Source organism: Bombus pascuorum, chromosome 2, assembly GCF_905332965.1.
Source record: "Bombus pascuorum chromosome 2, iyBomPasc1.1, whole genome shotgun sequence".
Classification (NCBI taxonomy): Eukaryota; Metazoa; Arthropoda; class Insecta; order Hymenoptera; family Apidae; genus Bombus; species Bombus pascuorum.
In genome coordinates this window covers 20,765,872-20,791,339 of record NC_083489.1, presented here as the reverse complement: position 1 = coordinate 20,791,339, position 25,468 = coordinate 20,765,872, and the positions used below count along the sequence as shown (strand labels likewise).

The 25,468-nt window shown below is 38.0% G+C and overlaps 1 protein-coding gene across 1 annotated transcript in view; it reads right to left on the bottom strand.

Moving 5' to 3' along the window:
- Positions 1-12,158: 12,158 nt before the first annotated feature.
- The window catches only part of LOC132904514 (aminopeptidase N), a 40,102-nt gene continuing 26,792 nt past the window's right edge, over positions 12,159-25,468 (bottom strand). Inside the window, exons 9-14 of the mRNA XM_060955082.1 lie at positions 24,630-24,837; positions 23,014-23,291; positions 22,069-22,268; positions 19,403-19,714; positions 15,598-15,679; positions 12,159-13,430 (exon numbers count right to left, since the gene is read on the bottom strand). Of these exons, the coding sequence (XP_060811065.1) occupies positions 13,281-13,430; positions 15,598-15,679; positions 19,403-19,714; positions 22,069-22,268; positions 23,014-23,291; positions 24,630-24,837 (1,230 nt within the window). The 3' untranslated portion in view covers positions 12,159-13,280. The remainder of the gene's footprint in view (positions 13,431-15,597; positions 15,680-19,402; positions 19,715-22,068; positions 22,269-23,013; positions 23,292-24,629; positions 24,838-25,468) is intronic.

The window sequence follows — 25,468 nt, the reverse complement described above, 5'->3', positions numbered from 1 at the left end:
CAGCAGTTGACGACTCTGATCCGGAAAAGCTATTGAAGCAAGCGGGCCTCATTGCAGAGGAATGTGGACAAGATTACCAGCATACCGCCCGAATAACGACAGTAACCGATCCACCTCCTTGAAACTCTGGAATGAACGAATGGCTCGCCTGTCTCAACACGTTAAAAGACGATATGACTCAAATGAAAGCTAAAATAAACGCGTTGAGTCTCGGATCATCGTCCTCGTCGGCGATCGAGAAGACGTAGCACATCAAGATCGAGAGAAGGATTGCAGGACCCCGATCTTTGTTATTATCACCGAATATTCCGGGATCGCGCACACAAATGCCGGTCCCCGTGCAAATGGTCGCAGGAAAACGGGATCAGCCGTCCGTAAAAGCGGCAGACGACGACGGCCTGGGATCCCGCCGCATCTTCGTCATGGACAAGAGAACGAAGATATCCTTCCTCGTAGACACCGGCGTCGACATTAGTGTATATCCCCGCAGTAAAATACACGGGCACGCGAACAAAAAAGCGTGCGAAATATTCGCGGCTAATGGGACGCGTATCGTAATATACGGTACCATTGCCATTAACCTCAATCTGTCCCTCAGATGAGTTTTCAAATGGCATTTCGTTGTAGCCGACGTTCGAACGCCTATCATCGACGTTGATTTTTTGAGCCACTACGGGTTACTCGTGGACCCGCGAAATAAACAACTCCTCGACACGATAACCCAATTGTCATCAAGGGGATATGCTGCCACAACCGAAGAAGCATCCGTTAAAACCATAATTGGCGAATCGGTCTACCATCGGCTTTTGGCGGAGTTACCTGATCTGACTCGTCCGCCGGTCTTCGGACGAGAGAAAATTCGACACGGTGTGGCACACCACATCGAAACCACACCCGGCCCACCCGTCTATAGCAAATCCCGCCGCCTCGCACCGGATCAACTCAAACAGGTTAAGGCGGAGTTTGCAATCATGATCGAGCAAGGAGTGATTCGACCATCGAAAAGTCCATGAGCATCTGCCCTGCACGTCGTACCGCAGGACAAAGGCCTACAACCATGCGGCAACTATCATGCGTTGAACGCCCGCACCGTACCCGACAGGTACTCCCCACTGCATATCGAAGATTTTGCGCAACATCTGCACGGTAAGCGAATATACTCAAAAATTTTGTCCGCGCTTACCATCAAATTCCGATCGCGCCCGAAGACGTTAAGAAAACCGCGATCACGACACCTTTCGGACTTTTCGAAGCAGTTACCATGATGTTTGGGCTTCGAAACGCCGCACAAACGTGTCAAAGATTCGTGGACGAAATCAGCCGTGGTTTAGATTTCCTATTCGCATACATAGACGATTTCTTAATAGCCTCCGAAATCAAAGAACAACACTGCGAGCACTTGCGGAATTTGTTTGAACGGTTAAATGTTAACCGAACGCGTTGACGCCATTGTAGAAGTAGCGCTTCCCGCGACTGTTAAAGCATTACGTAGGTACCTCGGTATGTTTCATACCGGGGGCCGCCAAAATTTTTCAACCATTGAATGACCTATTATAAGGAGGAAAAAAGGGCAACGCGCCCATCGAGTGGCGGAAGCAAACCGAAGCTAGTTTCCGCGAGTCGAAACGTGCCCTTGCTAACGTCACGATGTTAGCCCATCTGATATCTGGCGCATCCGTTAGCCTCGCGGTAGACGCATCCGACTATGCATTGGGAACGGTCCTGCAACAACGTGTCAACGACACTTGGCACCCGCTAGGTTTCCTTACCAAACCTTTGAACACCGCGCAGCGAAAGTATAGCGCGTACGATCACAAACTATTCGCTATGTACACCGCGGTCAGGCGATTTCGACACGCCATAGAAGGGATTTTATAATTTTTACGGACCACAAACCCCTTACATACGCGTACAATCAAAACCCCGATAAGTGTTCATCTCGACACTTGGATTACATAGAACAATTCATCACCGACATACGATACATAAAAGAGTTAGATAACAATGTAGCCAACGCTCTGTCACGAATCGAAACGATAGGGAAGTTTGTGGACCATCAAACTCTCGCCACCGCGCAGGAAAACGACAACGAATTACGCGACATCGTCAACTCCGGTACATCCGCGTTACGGTTAAAGAAAATTCGTTTCTCTGATCACAACGTAGAAATATATTGCGACGTATCAGGTGACATTGTATGACTGTACGTAACGAAATCCTTGCGACGCGACATATTTAATTCGCCCCACGAACATTCCCATCCAGGGATACGTGCTACGCAAAAACTGGTGACGTCGCGTTTCGTCTGGCCGACCGTAAATAAAGATTGCCGGACTTGGACACGACAATGCATCCTGTGTCAACAATGTAAAGTCACCAGACACGTATCCTCACCCGTTGGAACATTCGGAGAATTAGCAGGACGATTCGAACACATACACTTAGACATTGTCGTGATGCAATACTCGCAGGACTACCGATATTGTCTAACGTGTATCGACCGTTTTTCGCGTTGGCCCGAAGCCATTCTCATCGTCAATATGGAAACGACAACCGTTGCCGCGACCCTCCTCACTACATGGATAGACCGGTTCGGCGTATCTTCAAAAATAATGACCGATCAAGGACGCCAGTTCGAATCAAACCTATTTAGCGGTTGCTCGGCATTAAGCATTTTCGCACGACAGCCTATCATTCCGCGTCCAACGGGATGGTAGAGCGCCTGCATCGACAACTAAAAGCAGAAATCAAATGTCGCGATACGAGCAACTGGGTAGAAATCTTACCAATTGTTTTATTAGGGATAAAAACCGCTATCAAGGAGGACCTGAACGCAACGGCAGCCGAAATGGTTTATAGCATCGGCATACGATTGCCGGCAGAATTCTTTGTACCAGCGAAACAACAGCGGAATTCGCGAATCGTTTAAAAGAATTAATAGAAAATATCAGGCCTCACTCCATTACGCGACACAGTGAGAAGAAAACCTTCGAGTTCCGCGATCTCGATATGTCGTCATACGTATTTGTACGCCATGACGCGATCGGAGGTCCTTTACAACCACCCTACGATGGGCCTTACCAGGTTATACAGCGTGGGAAAAAGACTTTTATCGTCAAGATTAATGATAAAAATGTAGTAGTCTCCTTAGATCGATTGAAACCCGCTTTTATTGTATCGACGACATCGAACAACAACAACTTGAAAATAGCGCAGAAAGCTACGACATGTTTATACTGTACAAAACTTCAATTACACAAAATGCCGAGCGGGCGCAGCAAAGCGAAGGTGACTCAAGAATTTATTACACCACACGCGCGAGCAGGAAAGTTCGCTTTCCTGATCGTTTTCAGGCAGGACTTAGATAAGTTAGCACGTAAAATCTACCTGTGACACAAATATAAAAGCAAAAACGTTATCACTGGTAAGCGGGAACTGTAGCTACACTCGATAGTAAACTTTCCAATGATTTCTGACCCGTGGTTCTATTCTTCGGACAAGATGATTGTCAGATGTCGATACATCCTCAGAATATTTTCAGCTAGCCTAAGGACCCGCTATAAATCTTAGGATTTCTGTAGCTAAGGTTCAAACGAACAAATAGTCTTTGTCTTAACAGTTCCTAAACCTACTACGGAGAGAACGGAAAATTTACTTTTCTCACGTATGATGCTTTCCGCTAGCAACTTTTTCTCGAGGGCGGTGTCCTTCTTCAACCACCAACATAGAAATTAACCAATTAACAGCAACGCCCATTTCCCTCACTTTCCTAACGAAGACTTTTCTCGACGAATCTGACGATCTCGTATCCTTAGACATAACCCATCATAGTTTTTCTCTGTAGCATCATCGTGATGAAAAGTGCAGTTAATAGTTGATTAGAGCTCCGCGACGCATCTTGAGCAATCATCGTCCGAACTTGCTCCGAGTACTCTGTTCGATCGACGTCGTATCGCACGGTGTAGATATCGGACTTGTAACCGCGAATCGCTAGTGCAATCGTGAGCTCCACGCAAAGTATATATTGGGAGTTTTGTTAATAAATATACCGTTAATTATACTCTAATACTACTTCAGTACCTATCACGACCTATCCACCTCACTAATTTGTAGCCTGACAATTGGACTTAACGTAACGTATTATAAATACAACTTTCTATTGAAAGTCGCTTATTTTGTTCTAAACATTATCCCGAGTCAGATTCTGCAGAAACGCCCCTCCTATGTACCCAAAATCGTTTTTTTAGATTTAATTCGACTGGACTACGATCCAACTCTTATGAGCCACATGGATCACCCGTCTGCGTTAATCACATAGCCACACTTGTGCTAATCAGAACGCGTCAACTTGTGGTGATACTATCGCGTCTCAAGTTCGTCCTGGCACAGAATTATCTCACGGCGACTTCCTTACGGATAAAATTTATATCGCATACGGTATCGTTTTTGTAGAAATCCTTGAGGATGGGGAGATTTGAATGTACGTCGATGGGCTGTAGTTCTCACGAGATGGAAAACGGTACATAGATTTCTGATACAACGCTCGTCTGGGTAATTATTTCAACGGGCGCGACTTATCTTCAACAATGAGTTATTAAATATAATTAAAACTAACTTAACGAATGTCTTTAATAGCGTGCGGATATCCTCACTGCTATATTATCCAAAAATTGCGAGTGATGTAGTAGTAGAGTCCTCTCAGTAACTCAAATTCGCGAACACTAAATTTATAACTTCTATTTGTCTTTACTTGCTCGTCGCTGAAAGGAAATGGAGTTACGACCTGCATAGAATTTTTAACTCTTAACAAGAACTTGTATTAAAATCCTTGTATTCAATAATAAAGAATCCAAGATTCATATGAATTTTGACTGTTACAAATCCTATATATTACGAGATGTACTGATATAATACAATAGTAATGTTACGAATGGTAACGCAATGGAAATAGCAACGCACAAAAGGTTGCACAATGAAAGAATAAAAGCTAGTCGTACTGGCTGCTGATAATGGCTATTGATATCAGGGGTGACAATCGGGCTTGTGTCACAGAGCCATAAATTAGCGATAGAAAAACCAAGTGGGTGTAACGAACATCCCGCGGGCCATCGAAACAACCACCAACAACGTAGAGAGTGTCCAGTGTCAGAAAACAGCAACAGCATTGCCATCTCTGACCTGGGCCCTGGTGACATCCCCGGCGATACCCCCTCCATAGGAGCCAAACCCATAGTATACAAACCTTCCTAAAATCAGCTCTCGACATTCTCTGTTCTAACACTCTGAACCGCCACTCTGTTGGATTCGTACAATAAATTTGACTACTATATCTAAAGTTCAATTCTTTATCTTATTTGTGAAATGTTGGAACTGCGACGCGAGGACATCACCGGTGATTTGTCAATTTCGTCATTTCTTGTGTCTCCTACGTGACACTTGCGTTTGCATATCTGGATCAAGAGTGTCAAATACGAAGAAGCGGTAGATACAATGGATCTTAATGATCATATCGGTAAAACAGCAAAATGCCAGTAGGCCGATATCACACTACTGATACTATTGATTAAGACGATCTATGCTGATGGCCGATACTATAAATGACTGTGTATCATGGACAGCGATAATTCCATTTTCTGACAAATCAGTCTCAAGCGTTGTGTCTGACGTTCTTATGTCCGATCATCAAAACTGAAGACAATTTCCCAATATTGTTTTATTAATCATTATTTAAGACTTGAAGAAATGGTATATTTCTGAAAAGCATTTGGTAAAGAGAAAGTCTACTTTTCCACGTCTGATCAATATGAAATATGAATAAAACGTTAGTTATGGAGAATTTGAAGATTATAAAAAATAGGTTTGCGCTCCTTTAAACATATCTGGTTGCTTGCCTATTCGCTACCTCAATACTACAGAATCATTATCAGAATTACTAGAAATTATGACTTTCAGTGATTTCTATTCTATATGATAAATTTATTAATAGATGGATTTATTAACAGTGGATTAAACAGGAAACAATGATTATTTAACGTGAACTTAATGCAGTAATGTGGTACAACTAAGACAACTAAATTAATAATTCACAACTCATAACTTTCTCTCGACTCAACTTACGACACGCAAATAGACTCTCAATTAACGACTGACGATTAATCGTCTTTCTCCTTTAAAGATCCCTTTGTCGACTTCTCATACTCCCACCACGTACGTATTCCGTAACCGTCGCGTATGTGTCGTTCGCATTGAGAATCACTGTACGCCTTGTTGCTTAGACCGACTTGCCTTCGTTCGTGAAAGGCGGCTTGCTCTTGTGCATAGATATTTTGACCGATTTTTAATTGTCAATAACTAAAAAATAAAATCGAATACACATTTTTTTGATACTAGATTTTCATCTTATTTTGGTATCAATAATCAACCCTTAAATTATGTTGAAACAGTAGCCGAACATCCTGTACTTGAGACTGTAAGAAATATTAATTATGCCTCTATTAAAAGCTAATATCATCAGTATATTGGATTTAAATTTGGGTTAGATTCTTCAATCTGATCGCCACGAGACATGAAATAATAACAATTATTCTATTTCATAAAATAATATCACTTATTTATTCGTTTAGTATTTTATAGTTGAACTGAGGAATCTAACCCAAATCTAAATTCAATACATTGATGATATTCACTATTAATTGAGTTATAAAATATAAAGTTGAAAAGTACCCGATGTTGGGCTCCAACCTTCAAGTTTTTTCGACCCTTGTTTGTAAAAAAAGAATAAGTGGGCGGAGGGCGATAACAACACTGACGCATACGTTACCACAGACTCACAACTATAAACAGAATTTGCTGTAGTGGTACTGGCAGTTTTTCGCAAATGTACCTTTCTATACATTGAAAAAAATTGTTCAAAATGAGTTTTACTATATATTCAAAAATCAACAGATTCAAAAGGTAGTTAACGTTTCTAACGAACTAATTACAAAAGTAGTTGCCGAATAAGTAATTAATACTATCTTACGAAATGCAATAATCATTATTACTTCACGCAAGCGTTGCCGTTCATCACACGATGACTGGATTAAATACACTATCCTAAACCCAAACTCAATGCATTAATGATGTTGTAGCGTAACAATACGGTTAAGATGCTTCCGAGTCTTTACAAGTAATTTAAGGAGACGACGGCTATTTATTACTAAGGACAATCGAACGACATGCAATTTTTTGGAACTAGTATACTCTTTTCCTTTCCTAAAGCTCTACGCACTTTATTATTTTATTGTATATGTAGGGGTTGAACATTCTTCTTCTTCGAAACATATGCACACCAATTACTTCTTCTTTACACCTGCTCGATCTCAAGAAAATGCCAAATTAGGAAATTCAAGTATCTACCCCTTTTTTTTCCCCGTGGAGGAAATCCGCAAGGACACCCGCCACCTCTAAGGGGGAGGGCGGCGTGGTAGTGTCGGACTCCAACCGACTAAAACTTCCACGAAGACTGTCTCTACTGCGTCGAGGGGAGCCCGGGAACCGTTGCGGCGACCCCCCCCCCCCCCCGAGCAATATTCCGTCTATACTACGTCTCTCCCTTTCTTAGAGGATCCCCAACAGGACAGCTTGGTATTTCCCGCGTGCTGGAAGGTACAGCGCCTAACTTCATTCTCCTTCGGAGGTCGCTGCGGCTCTCCCGCGCCCCATATAGGCGCGTCCACGGGCACCGCCGCGTCCTCGTCGGCCAATCCTCTCGGGATGGGAGACCCGCTCCCTCTTCCGCTCCGCCGCCGCCTTCCGCAGCATCACTAACTCGCAGAAGGACGTTACGGCCTGCTTGCCTCTTTCGCTCGTCAACAGCGCTTTAAAGATCGACGGTGGCGAGAGGTCGAGCCCTATTTTCCCGATGAGAGAGTGTCTCAGCGATGCCCACGCCGGGCAGTGTTTCAGGGTGTGCTGCGCCGAGTCCACTCTTGCGTCGCAGTGATGGCAACGCGCGGTCGCCTCCTTTCCGATTCGGCGCCGATACTCGCCGAAGCATCCATGCCCCGTGAGCACCTGCGTCACTCTATAGGTCAGGGGAGGCGCGCTTCCGTCCAGCCAAACGTCCCAGTTTGGGAGGACGGCCTCGAGGGCCCTCAATTCCGGCGCGCCAGTTCTTGTGTCGAGGCCGGCGCGCCATCTGTCGAGCAGTTCTCGCCGAGCCCGCGCTAACGCGACCGCGTCACTCGCTTCAACTCCGCCCAGCAGACCCCGATTGCGGAGATAGATCTCGCGATACCACAGGGCCTGCAGCTAGAACGGGGGAAGTCCGGCGAGCACCGCCGCTGCCGCCGCCGAAACGGTGCGAAAACGCCTCGTAATTTTGATGGCTACCGACCAGTGCAGCCTCCTGATCCCTCGGAGACTGCGGCTGCTGGCCCACAGATCCCCCGCCCAGATCGGAGCTCCGTAGAGGTACGCCGGCGTACAGCCTACGCACTCCGACACCGGGCCCGCCCAGCTGAGGTAGCAAACATCCCAAGGCGTTCGCCGTCACCTCGACCGACGGTATAAGACGCTCGAAGTGGGCGCCGAATGTCCAGTGACTGTCGAGAGTCAGGCCCAAGTATTTCATACTGATCCCAACCCGAATCTCTGCCGCCGCCAACCTCAGGCGATAGTCCGCCGGGGGCGTCCCGTGGTCAGCCCTCCGGCAAAACCACATCGCCTCGGACTTCTCGGGGGATACCTCCATCCCCAACCCTTTGATCGCGGCGACCGCGCCGGCCACCGCCAGTTCCGCCAGACGGACGCTCCTGCCCCATGTCGATCCCCACACTAACACCAATGTGTCATCGGCGTAGCACGTCAGCGCCGAGTCCGGGGGTATCGGCGCCCGAAGTACCGTGTCGTACGCGATGTTCCGCAGCAACGGGCCCAGTACCGAACCATACGGGACGCCACGGTGCAAAGCCCTCCCCATCATCCTTCCGCTCTCACAGTGTAGACGATACTACGGTCCCAGAGGAAGGCCCGGATCACACCCCGTAGGTAAGCGGGCACCCGATGGAATTCGAGGGCCCGGTCTATCCCGCCCCAGGGGATGCTGTTGAAGGCGTTGACTACGTCCAACGACACAGCCAGCCGACGAGGGCGCGCCCCGGCGCGGCGCGGTGTTCCGGATCGCGGCATGCATGAATCGCAAATCGCCTGCAAGTCGCGCCTCAGGCGGGCCGCCCCTCACCTCAGCCCAGGTGATGGCCTTCGCGGCCGCGGTCATGAGATCCTCGTCGCAGTGGGTCGCCGCCCACCGTGGGAAGCTCCTTCCTCCTCTTCCCGACGAGCCCCCGGGCCCGCCCGATCCGAACGAGCGGCCGCTTCCCGCGCCATCGACCGCCACGTGCATCACTATGTAGAGGTGGTCCGAGAGCGTTTCCTCGGCCAACACCTTCCACCCCGAGACGCGGCGGGTGGCGGCAGGGCTTGCCCACGTGAGGTCCACTATGGACTCGTCGCGCCACGCCACGCACGTGCTCGACGATCCCTGGTTGACATGCCAGAGGTCGAGTGCAGCCGCCCAGTCCAGCACCGCGCTCCCCCTTCCATTGGTCCTGCGGGAACCCGATGCCTTGGAGTGGGCGTTGAAGTCCCCGAGAATCAGCAACGGATAGAGGCCCAGACGTCTCGCGCAAGCCGCGAGACCGTCCAGGAAGGCGGCGTATTCTACTCGGCTGATGTTCGACCACACGTAGATGCCAACCACCACCAGGTCGCCCCATTTCGCGGCCACAAAGCCCCGACCCCGCTCGATCGTTGAGCAGGGGGGCTCCCTGTCACACCGGTCCAGAGTACGGTGACCGAGCCGAGCAGGTCCCCAGCGTCTCGTGACGCATCTGGGATGCTATACGGCTCCGCCGCCACCGGCAGGGCGATCCCTGCTCCACCAGGCTCTGGAGCATTACGTCCTGAGCCCGTCGGCAGTGGTTGAGGTTGCACTGTAGGAGCGAAAGCTGTCCTCCTCCTCTCCTTCCGTTTATGTTGGGGAAGGCTCCGTTTCCATGGCCTCCACCGGGCCGCTTCCCTCGCAGTCGTCACGGTCCTCTTTATCACTTCTGGCTTCCCTGAAGTTGGTCGATGGTTTCGTCTTTTCACTCGCCGTTGCGTCCCCGTCCTCGTCAGGAGCGGGTCTCGTCGCCTGTATGGTTCTCCCCCTGCGTGCCGGTGGCATACATGCAGGAGACCCCAGCCGGTACGACGCGGGCAGCCCTAAGTCCGCGCACACCGGGCATTTAGGTGCCCGTACCAGGCAGTCCGTTGCCTGGTGCCCTTCTATGCCGCACCGGTAGCAACGATCCGACCGGTCAACAGCTGACGGGCAATCCCGGCTCACGTGGCCCGACTCCAGGCATTTGTTGCGGCGCGAATAACACCCACGCTGACCTCCGCGGCTTGGCAACCCCCCGCCTCGGCGACAGCGGCTGCCACCTCTTCCGGGGTGATGGAATCCTCCAGTCCGGTCACCCTCAATTCCGTCATCTTCCGAGGTACAGTGACCTTGGCGGGGAAGCTCCGAAGGGCACCCGCCATCTTTTCGGCCAGTCGCGATGCTTTGCTGCTAGCGTCCTGGCCCGCGATCTCGAATATGAGAGCACTCGTTATTGCTCTCCTCGGTTTCATTGCTGCGATGCCAAGGTCAGAGGGTTTGATCTCCCTGTTGACCACTGACATCGCGTTCCTATATGTGAAGCCAGAGCCATCCCTCACGGTGAGCGTCACCTCGGCGCGCCGTGGGGGGCGGGGAAGCCTAGGCAAGCCCGTTACCCGCGCGTCCCGCCTGTCGGTGTTTCGCCCCTTGATCCTATTGCTGTTCTTGACTCCCGCGCCCCTTGCGCCTCGTGCTCCCCAAGTATCTACCCCTAGCAACTTGTCTAACTTTAAACATCGTTTCTATCGTTAGTCTGTAATGAAAATAAAATAAAACTTAATGAAACACGAAGTTGAACAAATTATCCAAAAAATCAACACACTGCACGCGGATATTTACCTGGATCCTCTTCATTAAGACATATCTGGAAATAAAAAAGCCGACACTATGGCCAAAAAAGCAATAACTGATTAAACGAACGAAACTAAGAAACCAATCCCGTACCAAGATATTGACCACTACCAATGAAATCAAAAACGACGACATTATATAAAATTGTCTATATTATATCTACGATACATAACACACTCAAGAATAAAAACCGATATAACTTTATTATATTGAAACCAAAATACAGTGTTATTGTACAATGTTTAAGAAGAAATTTTTCAGAGTGTAATATTCACATTGCGGAGGTCTTGTTGTAGAAACAAAAAAAATTGCAAAAAAGAGCCATCGATTTGCGATTTCATGTCGGATCTTCCAAAACTCACAGCGCCGATGGAATGTACACGGCATTTTATAGACATAGGAAAAGGAAGTTCTTTTTAGTTTTGTGCATAATAAAAAACAAACGTTGAAACAAAAAGTGTGTAACAAATATTTTATGCATAATTTGTCTCTATAATTTTGTATTACATACCACAACTTTTGGCGATAATTATTGTAACAAACAATTTCAGTTGTGATTTCAAAATTTCAAAATTTCGAGTGACTCGTGCTTGCAACAAATAACTCATTGATATTATCAAATTAAGTATAAAGAATAATTATTTTCCTGGAAATTGTTGCGTTGAAGTCAATCATACGGAAATTATAATTGTTAAGAACTATAATTGTTAAGAAACAGTAATACTTTGAAGCTACCACGATTGAAATTTCACTCTATATAGATTTTGCTTTAATATTATCGTCCTGTAATAATACCATCACAATGTTATCATTCATAATCACTGTAAGCAATAATTTTTCGATTCTTTAATAAAACATTTAATTCTTTTTCCTTACCTTAATCACTTTTTTAATTCGAAAATAAATGTTACAGTCTATTTATAATAACATGTAAGGCTCATAACAGCTATGATTTTAAATGAATAATAACAAGAACCATATTTACGGTACAAAATTAATTGCAAGAATCTTCGTTAAACCTTCGTTAAGAAATTTAAGTTGCGCTAAGATTGTATTTTAACATTATATAACCAGAATTATGATGGCTTATGAGAACAAAAAATTATGATTTAATACGTTACTGTAGGCTTCCAATACTAGTATTTAATATGCAGTTAGGTTTAACAAACAAACAGTTCACGAAAGTATTTAGCATAGAATATTAAATATTTATCATAGAAAGCTTCTATTGTGTATGTAATACAAAACAATTTAACAATACAATTTTATTAACAATGCAATAAGACACTGCGCAATCATAATTATATTGATAAAATGCAGAAGGTATCTGAAATCATGTGTATACAGAAGTTACAAAATTTTTATACAAGCATACACATCGCAAAAATCATAAAAGTATTTGAACAATTAATCATTCATTACGTTACTTGTAAGTTATAACGAGTGAAATTAGTAAAATCATTATGAACATTAATTATTATGTTCAAGACCATTATTGCTTTATGCTAAATTATTATTAAATGTTTGTTTGCAATAAAAATGTTGCAATCTCTATATACATTTTCAGATTGGTTTCACATCTTACCAATATCATTACAATAATCGTATCTTATTGTAATATAATGAAATTTCGAAAAGTATCGTATAAAATACATAGTACATTTATAAAAATTTTCTATGTTAAGTGTTTAAATACTTCCGTGATGCTCATATCGTCGAATACTGTAGATATGTATGTATGCATAAATGATGTTACTTTTAAATCACATGTAGAGGTTCAGACTAATTTAATGAAACAAACTATTACTAAAGATACATTGAAGTCTTACAAGGAAAAATAATCCAAATTATCCGTTAAATAATCTGAAGAGAATATATAAATTATTAATATACGCGAATTTACGTAAAAAACTAAAACATGGACAATCTCTTCTATCCAAATACCTAAATATTCCATTATACATACATACCTTAATACTTAACACCTATTTACAAAATCACGCAAAACACTTAATACTTGTTTCATAAATTTCAGATATAGGTCGTTTTTTGTGGTTTACGTTTAACCATAACGACAAAGCGATTTTTTTCGTGCGAGTAAAATGCTTTAGAATAATCGAACAAAGTTTTGAAATATTTCCACGCATGAGGATGGAGTCCTCGTTTCGACAATTTTAATTGCTCCATTGGACAACGCGCGTATATTATAATTATTCATGTCACACCAATCCGCTTCGTTTTATCGTTACGCGGTATTCCTTTTTAGCCAATCTTGAATCGTAATGTGATTGGCTTCTACCCATCGTATGTTCGCTTCAGCTTGTTCTATCGATTGTTGCATTGACCTCGTTGCACTTCCAAACTCCCCCATGTGTTCATTAGTAAATTCCACCAGCTAAATATCAAGAAATATATTTATTAGAATATGCTTATTTTTTAGAAATTAAACTGATGAGCATAAGAATACTTCATTATTAAATCTTTTTGCAATACACAATGCAATGTAACATTCCAGCAAACTAACGAGACAAAACTATTGTGTAAGAAAATGTGAATTTCGAACGCCTTGAAGGTCACGTGGCCTTCGTCACCTTCAGCTGTGGAAACAGAAAGCGTCAACACTTAGCGTGCCATAAATTCGGCCCTTCCCCGTGCGGCGGCGGCGTCGTGCGCTGGTGGATCGCAAAAACATTTTGTGACTGCGATGCCTAGTATATTCTTTGTACCATCATCGACGTACAACTATATATATATATATATGTCGGAGATGAAAGGACACAAATTAAATAATAAAAAAAATTATTCTCCCACCTATTATTTCTACAATTAATTTTTATTATTTTATGCATTTTAAGTATTGTCGACTTTCACACTACGGCCCGATTGGAAAACTTATCCTAAACTCAAACCCAATACATTGATTATTATTCATTTTTAATTGAATCATAACTAACATCTTTTACAATCTCGCACATGCAGTTATGCACAAAGCTTTATCCCAGCTCGCCTCACTCTCGTTTGTCTACATAAACTGAAGTTATGTGTTAGGTTTCGACCGGATCATTCTATTTAGTCACTGGCAACTAATACAAATGTCATGGATGCACAATTGCAGGCTGAACTCACTGCAGTGGCATCGATAGATTTTTGCGAATATTTTAGAGACTATAGCAGATTGACAGTTATATGTAAAGCAAATGTTGTTCAAAATGTTAAGCTTTGCAACATATTCGAAAATCATCGAAATCAGAGGAAACGTACCTGTTCTACAGTTTCTTCTGCAATTAAACTATGATAAACTATTTTGGGTTTGAGTAACTTTTATCAATCCGACCACCGCGAAGAGGAGGGCAACGCTAGCGTAAAATAATAATATGTTGGTTACGAAAATAATAGCGCATTTAATAAAAAATAACAACGGAGATCTGTACTGAAATAAAATTTTCGGCGACATTTTATAGAGTTGCACATATACAGTTGTAAATGAAATTTTGGTAGAAGCTGTCTGTTTTCATTCGTAAAGTATAATATAAAGGTAAAGAGATCGATAGCTGATGAATGTAGACAGATTATAAAGCGGCAAACATGCAGGCTAAACTTGTTTTGTGTCGCAGATACACATAGATAGATATACACAATAAAGGATTGAATGGGCTAGTAACGACAGTTTTTCGCGAATATCTCGGAAACTAGAGCTAAGTGGCGATTAAATGCATAGTAAAAAGTTAGCCAGAATCATGCCCTCGACATGTTCAAAAATCATCGAAGTCGATAATGAGAGCAAGCTTCTAAATAATTACCATTTTTTATTTATTACGTTACTTATACTTCTATCTTTAAAGTAGAAGATATTAAAATTGTATATAGTTATACATGATCCTACTTGTACATATATTACCTTGAACAAAACCTTCAATGTCAAGAATTACGATGAATGTGGACAGAAGTATAGTAATCTCATAGTTTTCGAAATATGTACATATTATAAAAAATATATTAGTACTATTACATTGCGTATATATACGTATATATACATACATAACTGTAAAGTGACGCAATAGTCGCTTCGCTGTTTTGTACGCAGTCATACATGTATATGTATGTATAGGCAGAATGTAAGGTAGTAGTATGTACTAATATATTTTTCTTAATACATATCTCAAAAATTATGAGTTGGCTACATGTTGGATCACTGCCATTATAATTCTTGTGGCATAAGCTACTCGTTGTCCCAATAATTAAAGTAGTGTCGAAATGATAACAAATAACAATACATACACGCAAATTTCACGAGAAGTTTTCTATTTAATACATCTGCCAAAAGAAATGAAATAAACGAAAAGAGTTTCTCTTTAGGATCATATTAACAAATCATTACGGGTTACTTTTTGTGATAATATTGATATTTTCTAGTGAACTGATTTGCAATGAATTTTTATAAATCTGGATCACTACCAAAATTGAAGTTCGTTCAGATCTCTGAAATGTCACATTGCAGGCAGAAAAAGGATTTTATTACATTATTCTATTTTTATTATATTTTGTTATATTTTTGGACTTACATCTTTAAGGTCATTATAGGTGTTAATACTTCTGGTTGCTGATTTTACTATATTGTTCATCGTCATTAATGATGTTCCGAAGCTAAAACAGAGAATAAAGATTTTATTGCAATTATACTTGTAAAATTACTTAATAAAATAAATTATTTGTAAATTAATGGTTAATAGATATAAAAAAAACTGATAAAATATTTGTTTAAAATATATATTGTAATTAAAAAGTTTCGTACAAAGAAGTTTAGGAAGAAATGAAATGAATGGTCATTATTAATTTTATTGTATAGGTTGATTCACCGAACTTGAACAATGTAAATTATTTATAAATTACCTGTTACATATAAAAAGATGTATATAATATTAGGCATAGTTGAAAAAGTCTGAACTAAAATTAAAAGTCTACATATAGGAACTACAAGATATTTAATTAAAGTACAATATATATTTCATAGAGATTATACAAATATTTAAGCAAGGTAATTGTTCATTATGTTAATGAAGCTCAATGTTCAGTGGGACTATCTTTAATACCTATCATATACTTTATTATACGTTTTACTTATTACACGTTTAAGATAGCTATTTAGAATATATTTAGTACCTAAGTCGGACTATACTGCTGTCCCTATTGCAGATAAGACTTTTTCTTGTTGGGCTTTTCTTTTTTTTTAAAGCAGGGCATATGTTGTGTGTACAGAACCTTTTATTTCAATAGATGATATAAAAGAACAAATTAAAGAGAATTTTTCAAGTGTGAGTGCTGGACAAATGAACATCGTAATGGAAAATGTAAGAAAAGGAGCGCAAAATGTTTAGAATCCGATCATCGAGAGATTGAGTATTTGTTGTAGCCGTTCAAGAAATGTTACATATTTCGATAAGCATTGTGTTTTTCATGACTTCACTCTAGTACTTTCCTGGTTGAAACTGTAGAAAAGCAGTTCTTTCTAATTTTGATGATTTTTGGATATGTCGTAGAAATCAATATTTCAAACAACTTTTTTCTGTACATGCAACTTTCGGTCGGCCATAGTTTCCGAGATATTCACAAAAAGCTATCGGCACCATTATAGTAAATTCTGTCTATAATTGAGCGTCTCTAACGGCCGAATTAAGGTAGCTAACCTAAAACATACCCAATTGATGATATTTATTTTTAATTTGACTATAGCAAATATTTCTTACAATCTTGCATATGCAGCTGTGCACAGAGCTTTATTTAAGCTCGTACAACTCTCGTTTATACATAATATGTATAAACAGAAGATAAGAGCTAGGTATCGCTTGGTCGTTATACCCGCCCGTCGCGCGCCGCCAGAGTTTTGGCAATCAATACTAACGCGCACGCTGCCATGGACCCACAATTATAGAACACTGTAGTGGTATCGATGGATTATTATAAATATCTCGGGAACTCAACTGTCAGTTACATGTACAGGAAAAAATTGTTCAAAATATTGAGCTTCTCATACATATTCAACATATTTAAAAATCATCGAAATCGAAAAGGACGTAGTTTCTCTACAGTTCCGCCCTTTTTTTATTCCGATTGGCACGAGCAATCAATTAATACAAAAGATTGTAAGTTTAAATTTAAAAGAAGGTACAATTGTAGTTTGCAATTGCATCGATACACTTCTGCAAAGATTGCATTACATGATGATAGATATCTTTACAATCTTTTCCTATTTGCAAAAGAGACAGACTTATAATCCGACCCAGTCTCTAGTCTTACCCTGTATATTGGGTTATGCAGACATTCATTCGGTTGTTCGTATCGTTTTTATTACAGATTTTTATTAAATAATGAGGTGTATGAAAAAATATTATTCTTAATTGGATACTGAAGAGAATCAGAGAGGATTATCCAATATTCATTAACAAAAAAGATTTTCTTTCAGAGAGACAATGTAGTACTTCCTATATTCACGAAATTTTGAATCTGAGATACAATATTCATTTCTATCTATTTCACACACCAAATATGTACATGTACTATTAATCCAGTTAAATTAGCTTCGGCAAAGGCCAAATTCAACATTAAATGATATCTGAAATTTTCTTAAATTAAATCTTAAATTAAATCAGGAAAAGATCCTATATGTTTGCCATTCGAGATTTCTTGTGCACGAACTTTGTAAAGAATCATCAAAGTTCACGAAAACAGGTTTCTTGTCTATAACAATAAACCTAATAATCGAGTCGCAAAAAATTTCGAATAAAAATTGTAGCTTTTAAATTGAGAAGTATAAATATTGAAACAATCTGTATGATAAGACCTACACAGCCTTTTTTTCAGAGATCTATAGGTAATATGTGATATTAGATTATATCAGATGCGACGTCACAAGATAAGATTGATTAATTCGTTGAGCCGTAAATAAATAAAAATCGCACTAGCTTCAATTGTCAATCATTCATGTAAAATTGAGAATGCGAAGTTGAAACCTGATGAAAATGTAGCTTTTGTTATTTTTAAAAATTGTGCAAAATTTTTTCTTCAAATGTTTATTAATCTCTGCAAAGAGCTATTTAACAACTAAAAAGGTGTCTGTAGAATTCTTTTCCGGGAGGGCCACCCATGGTTTCTTTGAGACTTTTATTTCTCGTGATGAATAGAATACGTCGCAATAGCACAATTTGATCCTGAATTTCAAGATTTAGGTCGTTATTACACAAACTATTTTACAAATCTCCATTAATCCGAAAGTGTAGAACTACACTTAAATCCTTTTTGCACTTACTCTCTTTATACTTTGTAACTTGCCAGATTTATTTGAATAAAACACATTTGAATAAAACACTTTTTGAAAACGTCTTATTATTGAAAACTATTGAAAAATGCGGAATTAAAAATTTTTTTCAAATATAACTTTAGAGCGAATTTTTTTAAATTATTTCGACTCCAAATTAATGTAGAATAAACAATTTTGTTCGTAAACTGGTATAAGAACAGCAGTTATTGATTGGTCTTTATGCCGATTTGCTACTATAAAAATTTAAAGGCTTAATCCACTTGTTTAAAAGAAAAAGACATATCTACTTTTCGAAGTCCTTTCTGGGCGATTTAATTTTAAAAAATTATTTCATTCTGAAAATTACATGATAATGACAACTCTTAAAGAATAAAAAGCACTCTCGCAGGTTCCTATGAAACTCGTCAAAGTTATAGAAATTAATTTATACGGAGACGCTTTTAGAATAACTACTTGCGAAAACAAATAAAAATTTCGGATTAATATTTAATACAATATTTTATTATGACAGACACCATATTTTATCAAAATTTGAATTTACGTACGTACTTATCGCTATCAATAACAAACGACTGAAAAAAAGGCTGTACAGGTCTTATCATATAGATTGTTTCAATATTTATACTTTTCAATTTAAACTTCCTTCTGTAAGATTATTATGTTTCTTGCGTGTTTTTAATAACGACGCCCAACTGTTTTGAGTTTCAACACAAAAAGAGTTTCAAACACATATATTTCATTTCTAATGATCTTACAAACCATTTTGTGCAAGAAAATTACTGTTTACAATTTTTCACGATTCTGGCTGTATTGAAGACTAATTCGACTGGTCGTCAACTTTTACTAATATCATTATAATAGTATAATGTTCCATTGCTAATGAAATTCAAAATGATTTATATAACATATATAATATCTACATGCGAGATATATAGGTAATATGTGATATTAGTAATCTGTGATAAATGTTCAAATATTTTCATGAACTACTGTAGATAACAGTAGTTAAATGATGACTTAAATGATGGAATAAAATACAATAAAAGACTTACTATTCTCGGAGACGATCCCATTTATTTCTGAGGAAATTAAACGCTAGCGGTTGTCCAATAGAGTTGCTAGCAATAGAATTTAGAACACGTCCTGCATCTTGCTTCCTGATACCCGAATTTTCCGTAACCATCCAATCCAAATAACGACTTAAAAGCCAAGTTTCTCTTGTACAACCAAGAGAGTGCAGAAGTAAATCCTTCTCAGAACCGACATTGGTTTCTAAGTATCTTTGCCAAGCAAAGTCCCATTCAATTTGTCCACCAAATCGAATAGCCGTACAGTAGACGACCATTTTCAGATTTGGCGAGATCCTAACAATATTTAAAAGTTTTATTAAGAGATATTACTTCTTTAATATTATTAATTTTTGCAATTTGTATTACTATATTGGATAGGACAAATAGATAATTTTTCTTTGAAATGGAGTTCATTACGGATGGAGTTATCTTTTAAATGAAGTAATACAATGCATTATTTCTATTTTTAAAAGAAATTAATTCGTAGTTGAAATGTAGCTTTAGAGAAAAATGCATTCTTTTGTGTAAATAACTTTATAATAAAGGAGCACACACTTAATTTTGAATACCAAAAAATACGGTACATAAGATTTCACAATCTTGATTAAACTTCAGAGTAACTTAAAAAAAGTAACATAAAGAAATATAAATATAAGTAAAAAGAACTTAAAATATACTGAGTGTCCTGTAAAATGTAATATTATTTAGCAGTATATTAGTCTTCAGGAAAAGATAGATTGAAAATATAGGAAAAATTTTTTAAACTATATAACTGATATATTTATTATACATGACTAATATATTTTTTAAAATATATACAGGGTCATCCATTTAACTCGCAACCCGCGCGAGACCGTGGAAAGTTGCAACATTGATCAATGTTAACAATTGGCAATCGTTGAATTTGTAGAAAGTGATTGTTAATAAATTTTAAATTATAGCATAGAAAGAGATGTACATACTAAATCAATTATAGACAAAGTACGGATAAAAAGAAGACAGATGTACTAGTTAACCAACCGAAATTTTAAACTCAACATAGAAAATGAATTAAAAATTTACAAAACGATAATAAAACTACTTTAGACGTAAGGAATTAGGAACCGAAGATATTCGGTTGTCGAAGATACCGAGAACAATAGTCAACGCCCCATGGTATGTCAGAAACAAAAATATACGCAAAGACTTAAAAATAAGAAATCGGCAGGTACGCAGAAAAATACAAGGAAAGAACGGCAACACATCCAAAGTAGCTGGCTGCTGAAGCGAGCAAAACTCTCATAGAAAAAAAGACTAAGAAGAAAACACCCCACTGATCTCACTAAAGGAATAAAATAGTCATCCACATGTTATTTAGCAATTAAGTTAGAAAAATTTACCGAATGTCCAGGTGGACAAATTGTGAAGTACAAATTAAATAATAAAAAGATACACGTTAAAAATGGAAAATGTTGATGGAAGTAGAGAAAGCGCCATGATGTTTGTAAAAATGCGAATAGTAATATTGTATATACATTGTATACATAATTACTTTTCAAATAATCACCTTGTATGGTAGGAGGTGGTGACCACGGTGACCAATCGCTCTGTATTCTTGGCAATTTTTGTTTACAATTTCTATAACTCCAGATAATTTTAGTTCTAATTCTAGCAACAACTCATAGATAGCAGATGTCGATGTATGATTGCAATAGTAAATACACGCGGGTTCCGAGTTAAATGGGTATAAAGTGGTATACTTTCAGCTCATATCAATAATAAACTAAGATGATAAATAGTAAAGTGAAAGTAAATATGGACATACATCACCTGATCATTATTTAGAATAGGATTATACTGAATATACTAAATAGTATTATGTTGTCCCAAAAGTTTATTTCATTTAATAAGGAAATACTAGATGCACAACATTTTTCGTTTTATATTATTTTATTGAATTATGTATGATCGATTTTGTTCTATTATTACAAAATTTCTTCTATTATTACAAAATGAATTATACATAATTCAATAAAATAATATAAAATAAAAAATGTTATGCATCTACTATGTCCTTATAAAACGAAAGGAATTTTTGGGACAATCTAATATTATTCAGTATATTAATTCCAAAATAATAATCTGATGATGTATGTCCACATTTATTGTAGTAATAGGGCAAAATGGATTATACATAATTTAATAAAATAATATAAAACAAACAATGTTGTACATCTATCATTTCCTTATAACACGAAAGAAACTTTTGGGACAACTTAATATATAATAATTGTACTGATAATTGGTTTCCGACTTTCTCGAAAACAGTGACTTACATGTGTATTTAGAAAAGTTTTATTTTCCAAAATTACATATGTTACTTACTAGTACTACGTTTGTCAAGGCATCCTTTATACCGAATGATGAAGTTATTGTTTATGAAATAATCAGAATATATTAAACACAGTTAATATTATATATAATATTCACAATGCCGTATGCATTCAAATATCAATTGAAAAAAGGGAACTATTTTCAAACAAAGTTAGTATGCTAATGAATTACAAATATTTTTTATTATTTGTTTCATAAAGGTATAGAGAATTTGTTACAGTACTAGTTTCCATAATTTGACAAATTGCTTAATATATAATATAAGAGGTACTTACGGATTATTTTTATCCGGACTAGGCGTATTACGCCAATTATAGAACTGTCTGACTGCATTTTGCACACAATCATCATGGCCGTAATTACATGCCCATGTTAGCACATCGACCCGGGTGAAAACTGTCAACTGAGGATCCCGAGAACTATCCTTAAAACCAACTTGTCTGTACACGTTGTCGAGTAGCTTCAAAATGTATACCTAAAACATTATTTAATGTAACATAAAGAAATATATGTATTTGTTTTAGCACGAATAGAATATTCCATTTAACTACTTTATTACCCAAGAATTTAGAGTCACACAACATTTAGTGTACTACTTTCTGTATGTTAGAGGTATAAATAAACAACTCTTACATCCATTTGAAATAATGGAAATTTATCCTTTTGGATTATGAATTATGTATAAGGAAAAGATTGTGTAGAAATTTTATTTAACTGTCTCCGACTTTATTATAAATGAGTTAATGTACGTTAAAACATAATCATAAATATGGTCCTACTACGATTGAAAATTCTATCTTTTTTCTAATATTTTTTCATATTCTTGTGTTTAGACTTTCATTCTATCTCAGACATTTTCCCGAGGCACATTTAGTTATATGTGTCTAAAACTTTCTGTAATTGCGCATTTTTCGTTCAATTTACTTTCGAATAATCGATCATTCCATGTGTTTGTAACATTTAAAATTCAATCATAGTAAAATGCACATCAAATTCCCGTTCATAAAATTTTAAAAATTAATTTATTATAATATTTGCAATAGGACATATGACAAAATAATAATCAAATCTTTAAATAGCATCGTATATCGTTTTCTAACTTACGTAAATTATGTTTGTGTTCAAATATGAAGGATTTTGCTGTGAATAGCCAAAAAACATGGCATATAGTGTCACTTTGGGAAACTGGTATAAAAAAATTAATAAATTTTTGTATTTACCCGAAATTTGTCGTAACTAGGCATTTTGATTAGCATGCTATCCAAATAATCCATGGCAGTGAAAGCAGCCTTCCAAGGTAAGTACTCAGTTTCGTGAGCTAAATACGATGTGACATCCAACGCAATAGCGTAATCTAGTCTTCCGGCTCTGGCCAAATTAAGCGCATCATCTATTAACTGAGCACGATTGATCGTTGAAATATTTTTAAAGGAATCCTTGTTCAGTTGTTTGATTATCAATTGCCAATTTTTCCTGTCGTAATTCACTCTGTAGTATCCTAAATAGAAAAAAATTTCGAAACAAAAGATTAATCAATGTATGTGCTCAATAATTTATATAATATATTAGATATATGTAATGTATGAAATATATTATATATATTATATGTTGTCGTATATTGAATATATATTAAATTTATGAATTGAATGTACATAAATTAATTATATATTAAATATGTTAAATTTAGACCAGTATAATATATAAAAAAGGAACTTGATGTGAATCTTTATTGTGAGAGACAATGAATTTCGAGTGTCAGAGATGAGTGGAAGGGTTGTGCGTGTGTCTTGAGATTAGGCTATTAGAAAAATATGTGATAACCCATGTTTTGGGATAGCCGTAATAGAATGTGTCCTGAAAATGTTTGCGTAGTTTGCTTGGATTGAGTAAAAGGAACTAAAAGACGGAGAGTTCTTTCATAGAATATTTGAGTCTCTCAAAAGACAAATTGATCGACTCTACCTTTCCTCAATTTTATTACATAGATACTGTGCGGAGTTGGAAGATGAGCAATAAGACGGCACTGGATGAAGGGAGGTACTGCTCTTTACCGTTCATTCTTACGCGTTGCTATATTGTTTCATTTGATATACGAATAACCAATAATCACAGTCGCTTTGCATATTCTAGTATTCTTTCCAGCTCAGCATAATACATGGTTATAATTAAGCAAATGATTTATTTCTATATGCCTATTTATTACAAGACGATTGTATAAATAATTGAAAATTCTAATATGAATTTTAAAAAATTCTGCTTTTAAAGATTTATTATTTTTCTCTGCTTTTTAATTTATGAAGTTGATCAATATTCTGAACACCTCATATTGCATTGAAAATGTATATTGTATAACAAAAGTAGGTACTGAATAGTAGCGATAACAGAACACATGAGAGTTTTTCGTTATTTCGTGTCGTGCTATTAAATACTTTATTCTGTGCTGCCTTATATCATCTTCACGTTTCAAAATTATTTTTAGTATATTTAATATTAACTTTATTAGATCGTGAGGTATTACGTCATTCTTGGGTGTGTTTCTATCAAATAATATGTGTATTATTCTATATACTATGTCATTAGAATTTACACATTTTTAATGCAAGAGAAAATAATTCGTACTTGATAATGTTACAAACAGAATCCCAAGAATTTCCATCTCTATTTGAAACAAAAGATGCAAGAACCAAGAAAGCATAAATCGATATTTAATTTTATGTTAGCTATACTATAAGCAAACAATATGCTTGGGAGAGGGAGAGAGAGAGAAAGTTAGTATACGTTTTTATATACGTATACTGATATTTGTTTGAAAATTATTTCAGAACATGTTCCTTACCAGTTTCTTGGATATTCAAAATTACCCACTCTGAGAAGTTCCAGTTCAAATTCGATAGCGTAATCGATTTTTCTGCTTTCATCCATTGAGAAGGTTGAGTTGTATTGAAATTTAATTGACTTTCAGTCGTATATGTGATTGGTATCCACCATAGTGGTTCAACACTAGATGTGGTCACCATAGTACCATTACGAAGCATAAAACGGTCCTAAAATGAAAAAAGCGAACAAAAACATAATAAACGTTATTCGTGAACGATACATCGCATCGATTAATGGATCGATTAACATTGTATTGAAAGCCACGGATGAAACATATTATATGACAAGTTACTTTTATAAAATTTTTAAATTCACAGTCTTTGATATAATCGGTTGTGTTCAATAACATGATATTCTGCGATAGTTCGAGTCAGAAATGAAGTGTGACAACCGATTTACTAGTGCTTTCTCATGAGTGAGAGAGCGATAGTGATTACGTTGGTTCAATCAATAAAAGGGCAGAACAACTACTTTCAAAATCCTTCAACAATGAGTTTCCAATTCAACTTCATATTCTGCAGTTATCTCTAATATATTTCCTCAAAAAGATCTAACCCTAATCATAGAAGAAAATGGATAAACGACTAAAGACTACGAACAAAAATCGCAAAGCTGTAACTCTACTAACATTATATGCATATTCCTATCCAACAGAAGTATTACGGGTCGATTAACAGAAAACCACAAGGAAATTCACTTACAGAAGCATGTCCTTCAATTTAGATTCTTGGTATTAAAGTGAAAACGAATAATAATATCAAATGTATCTCCAGTTGTACCACAATGTAATTGTGGAAT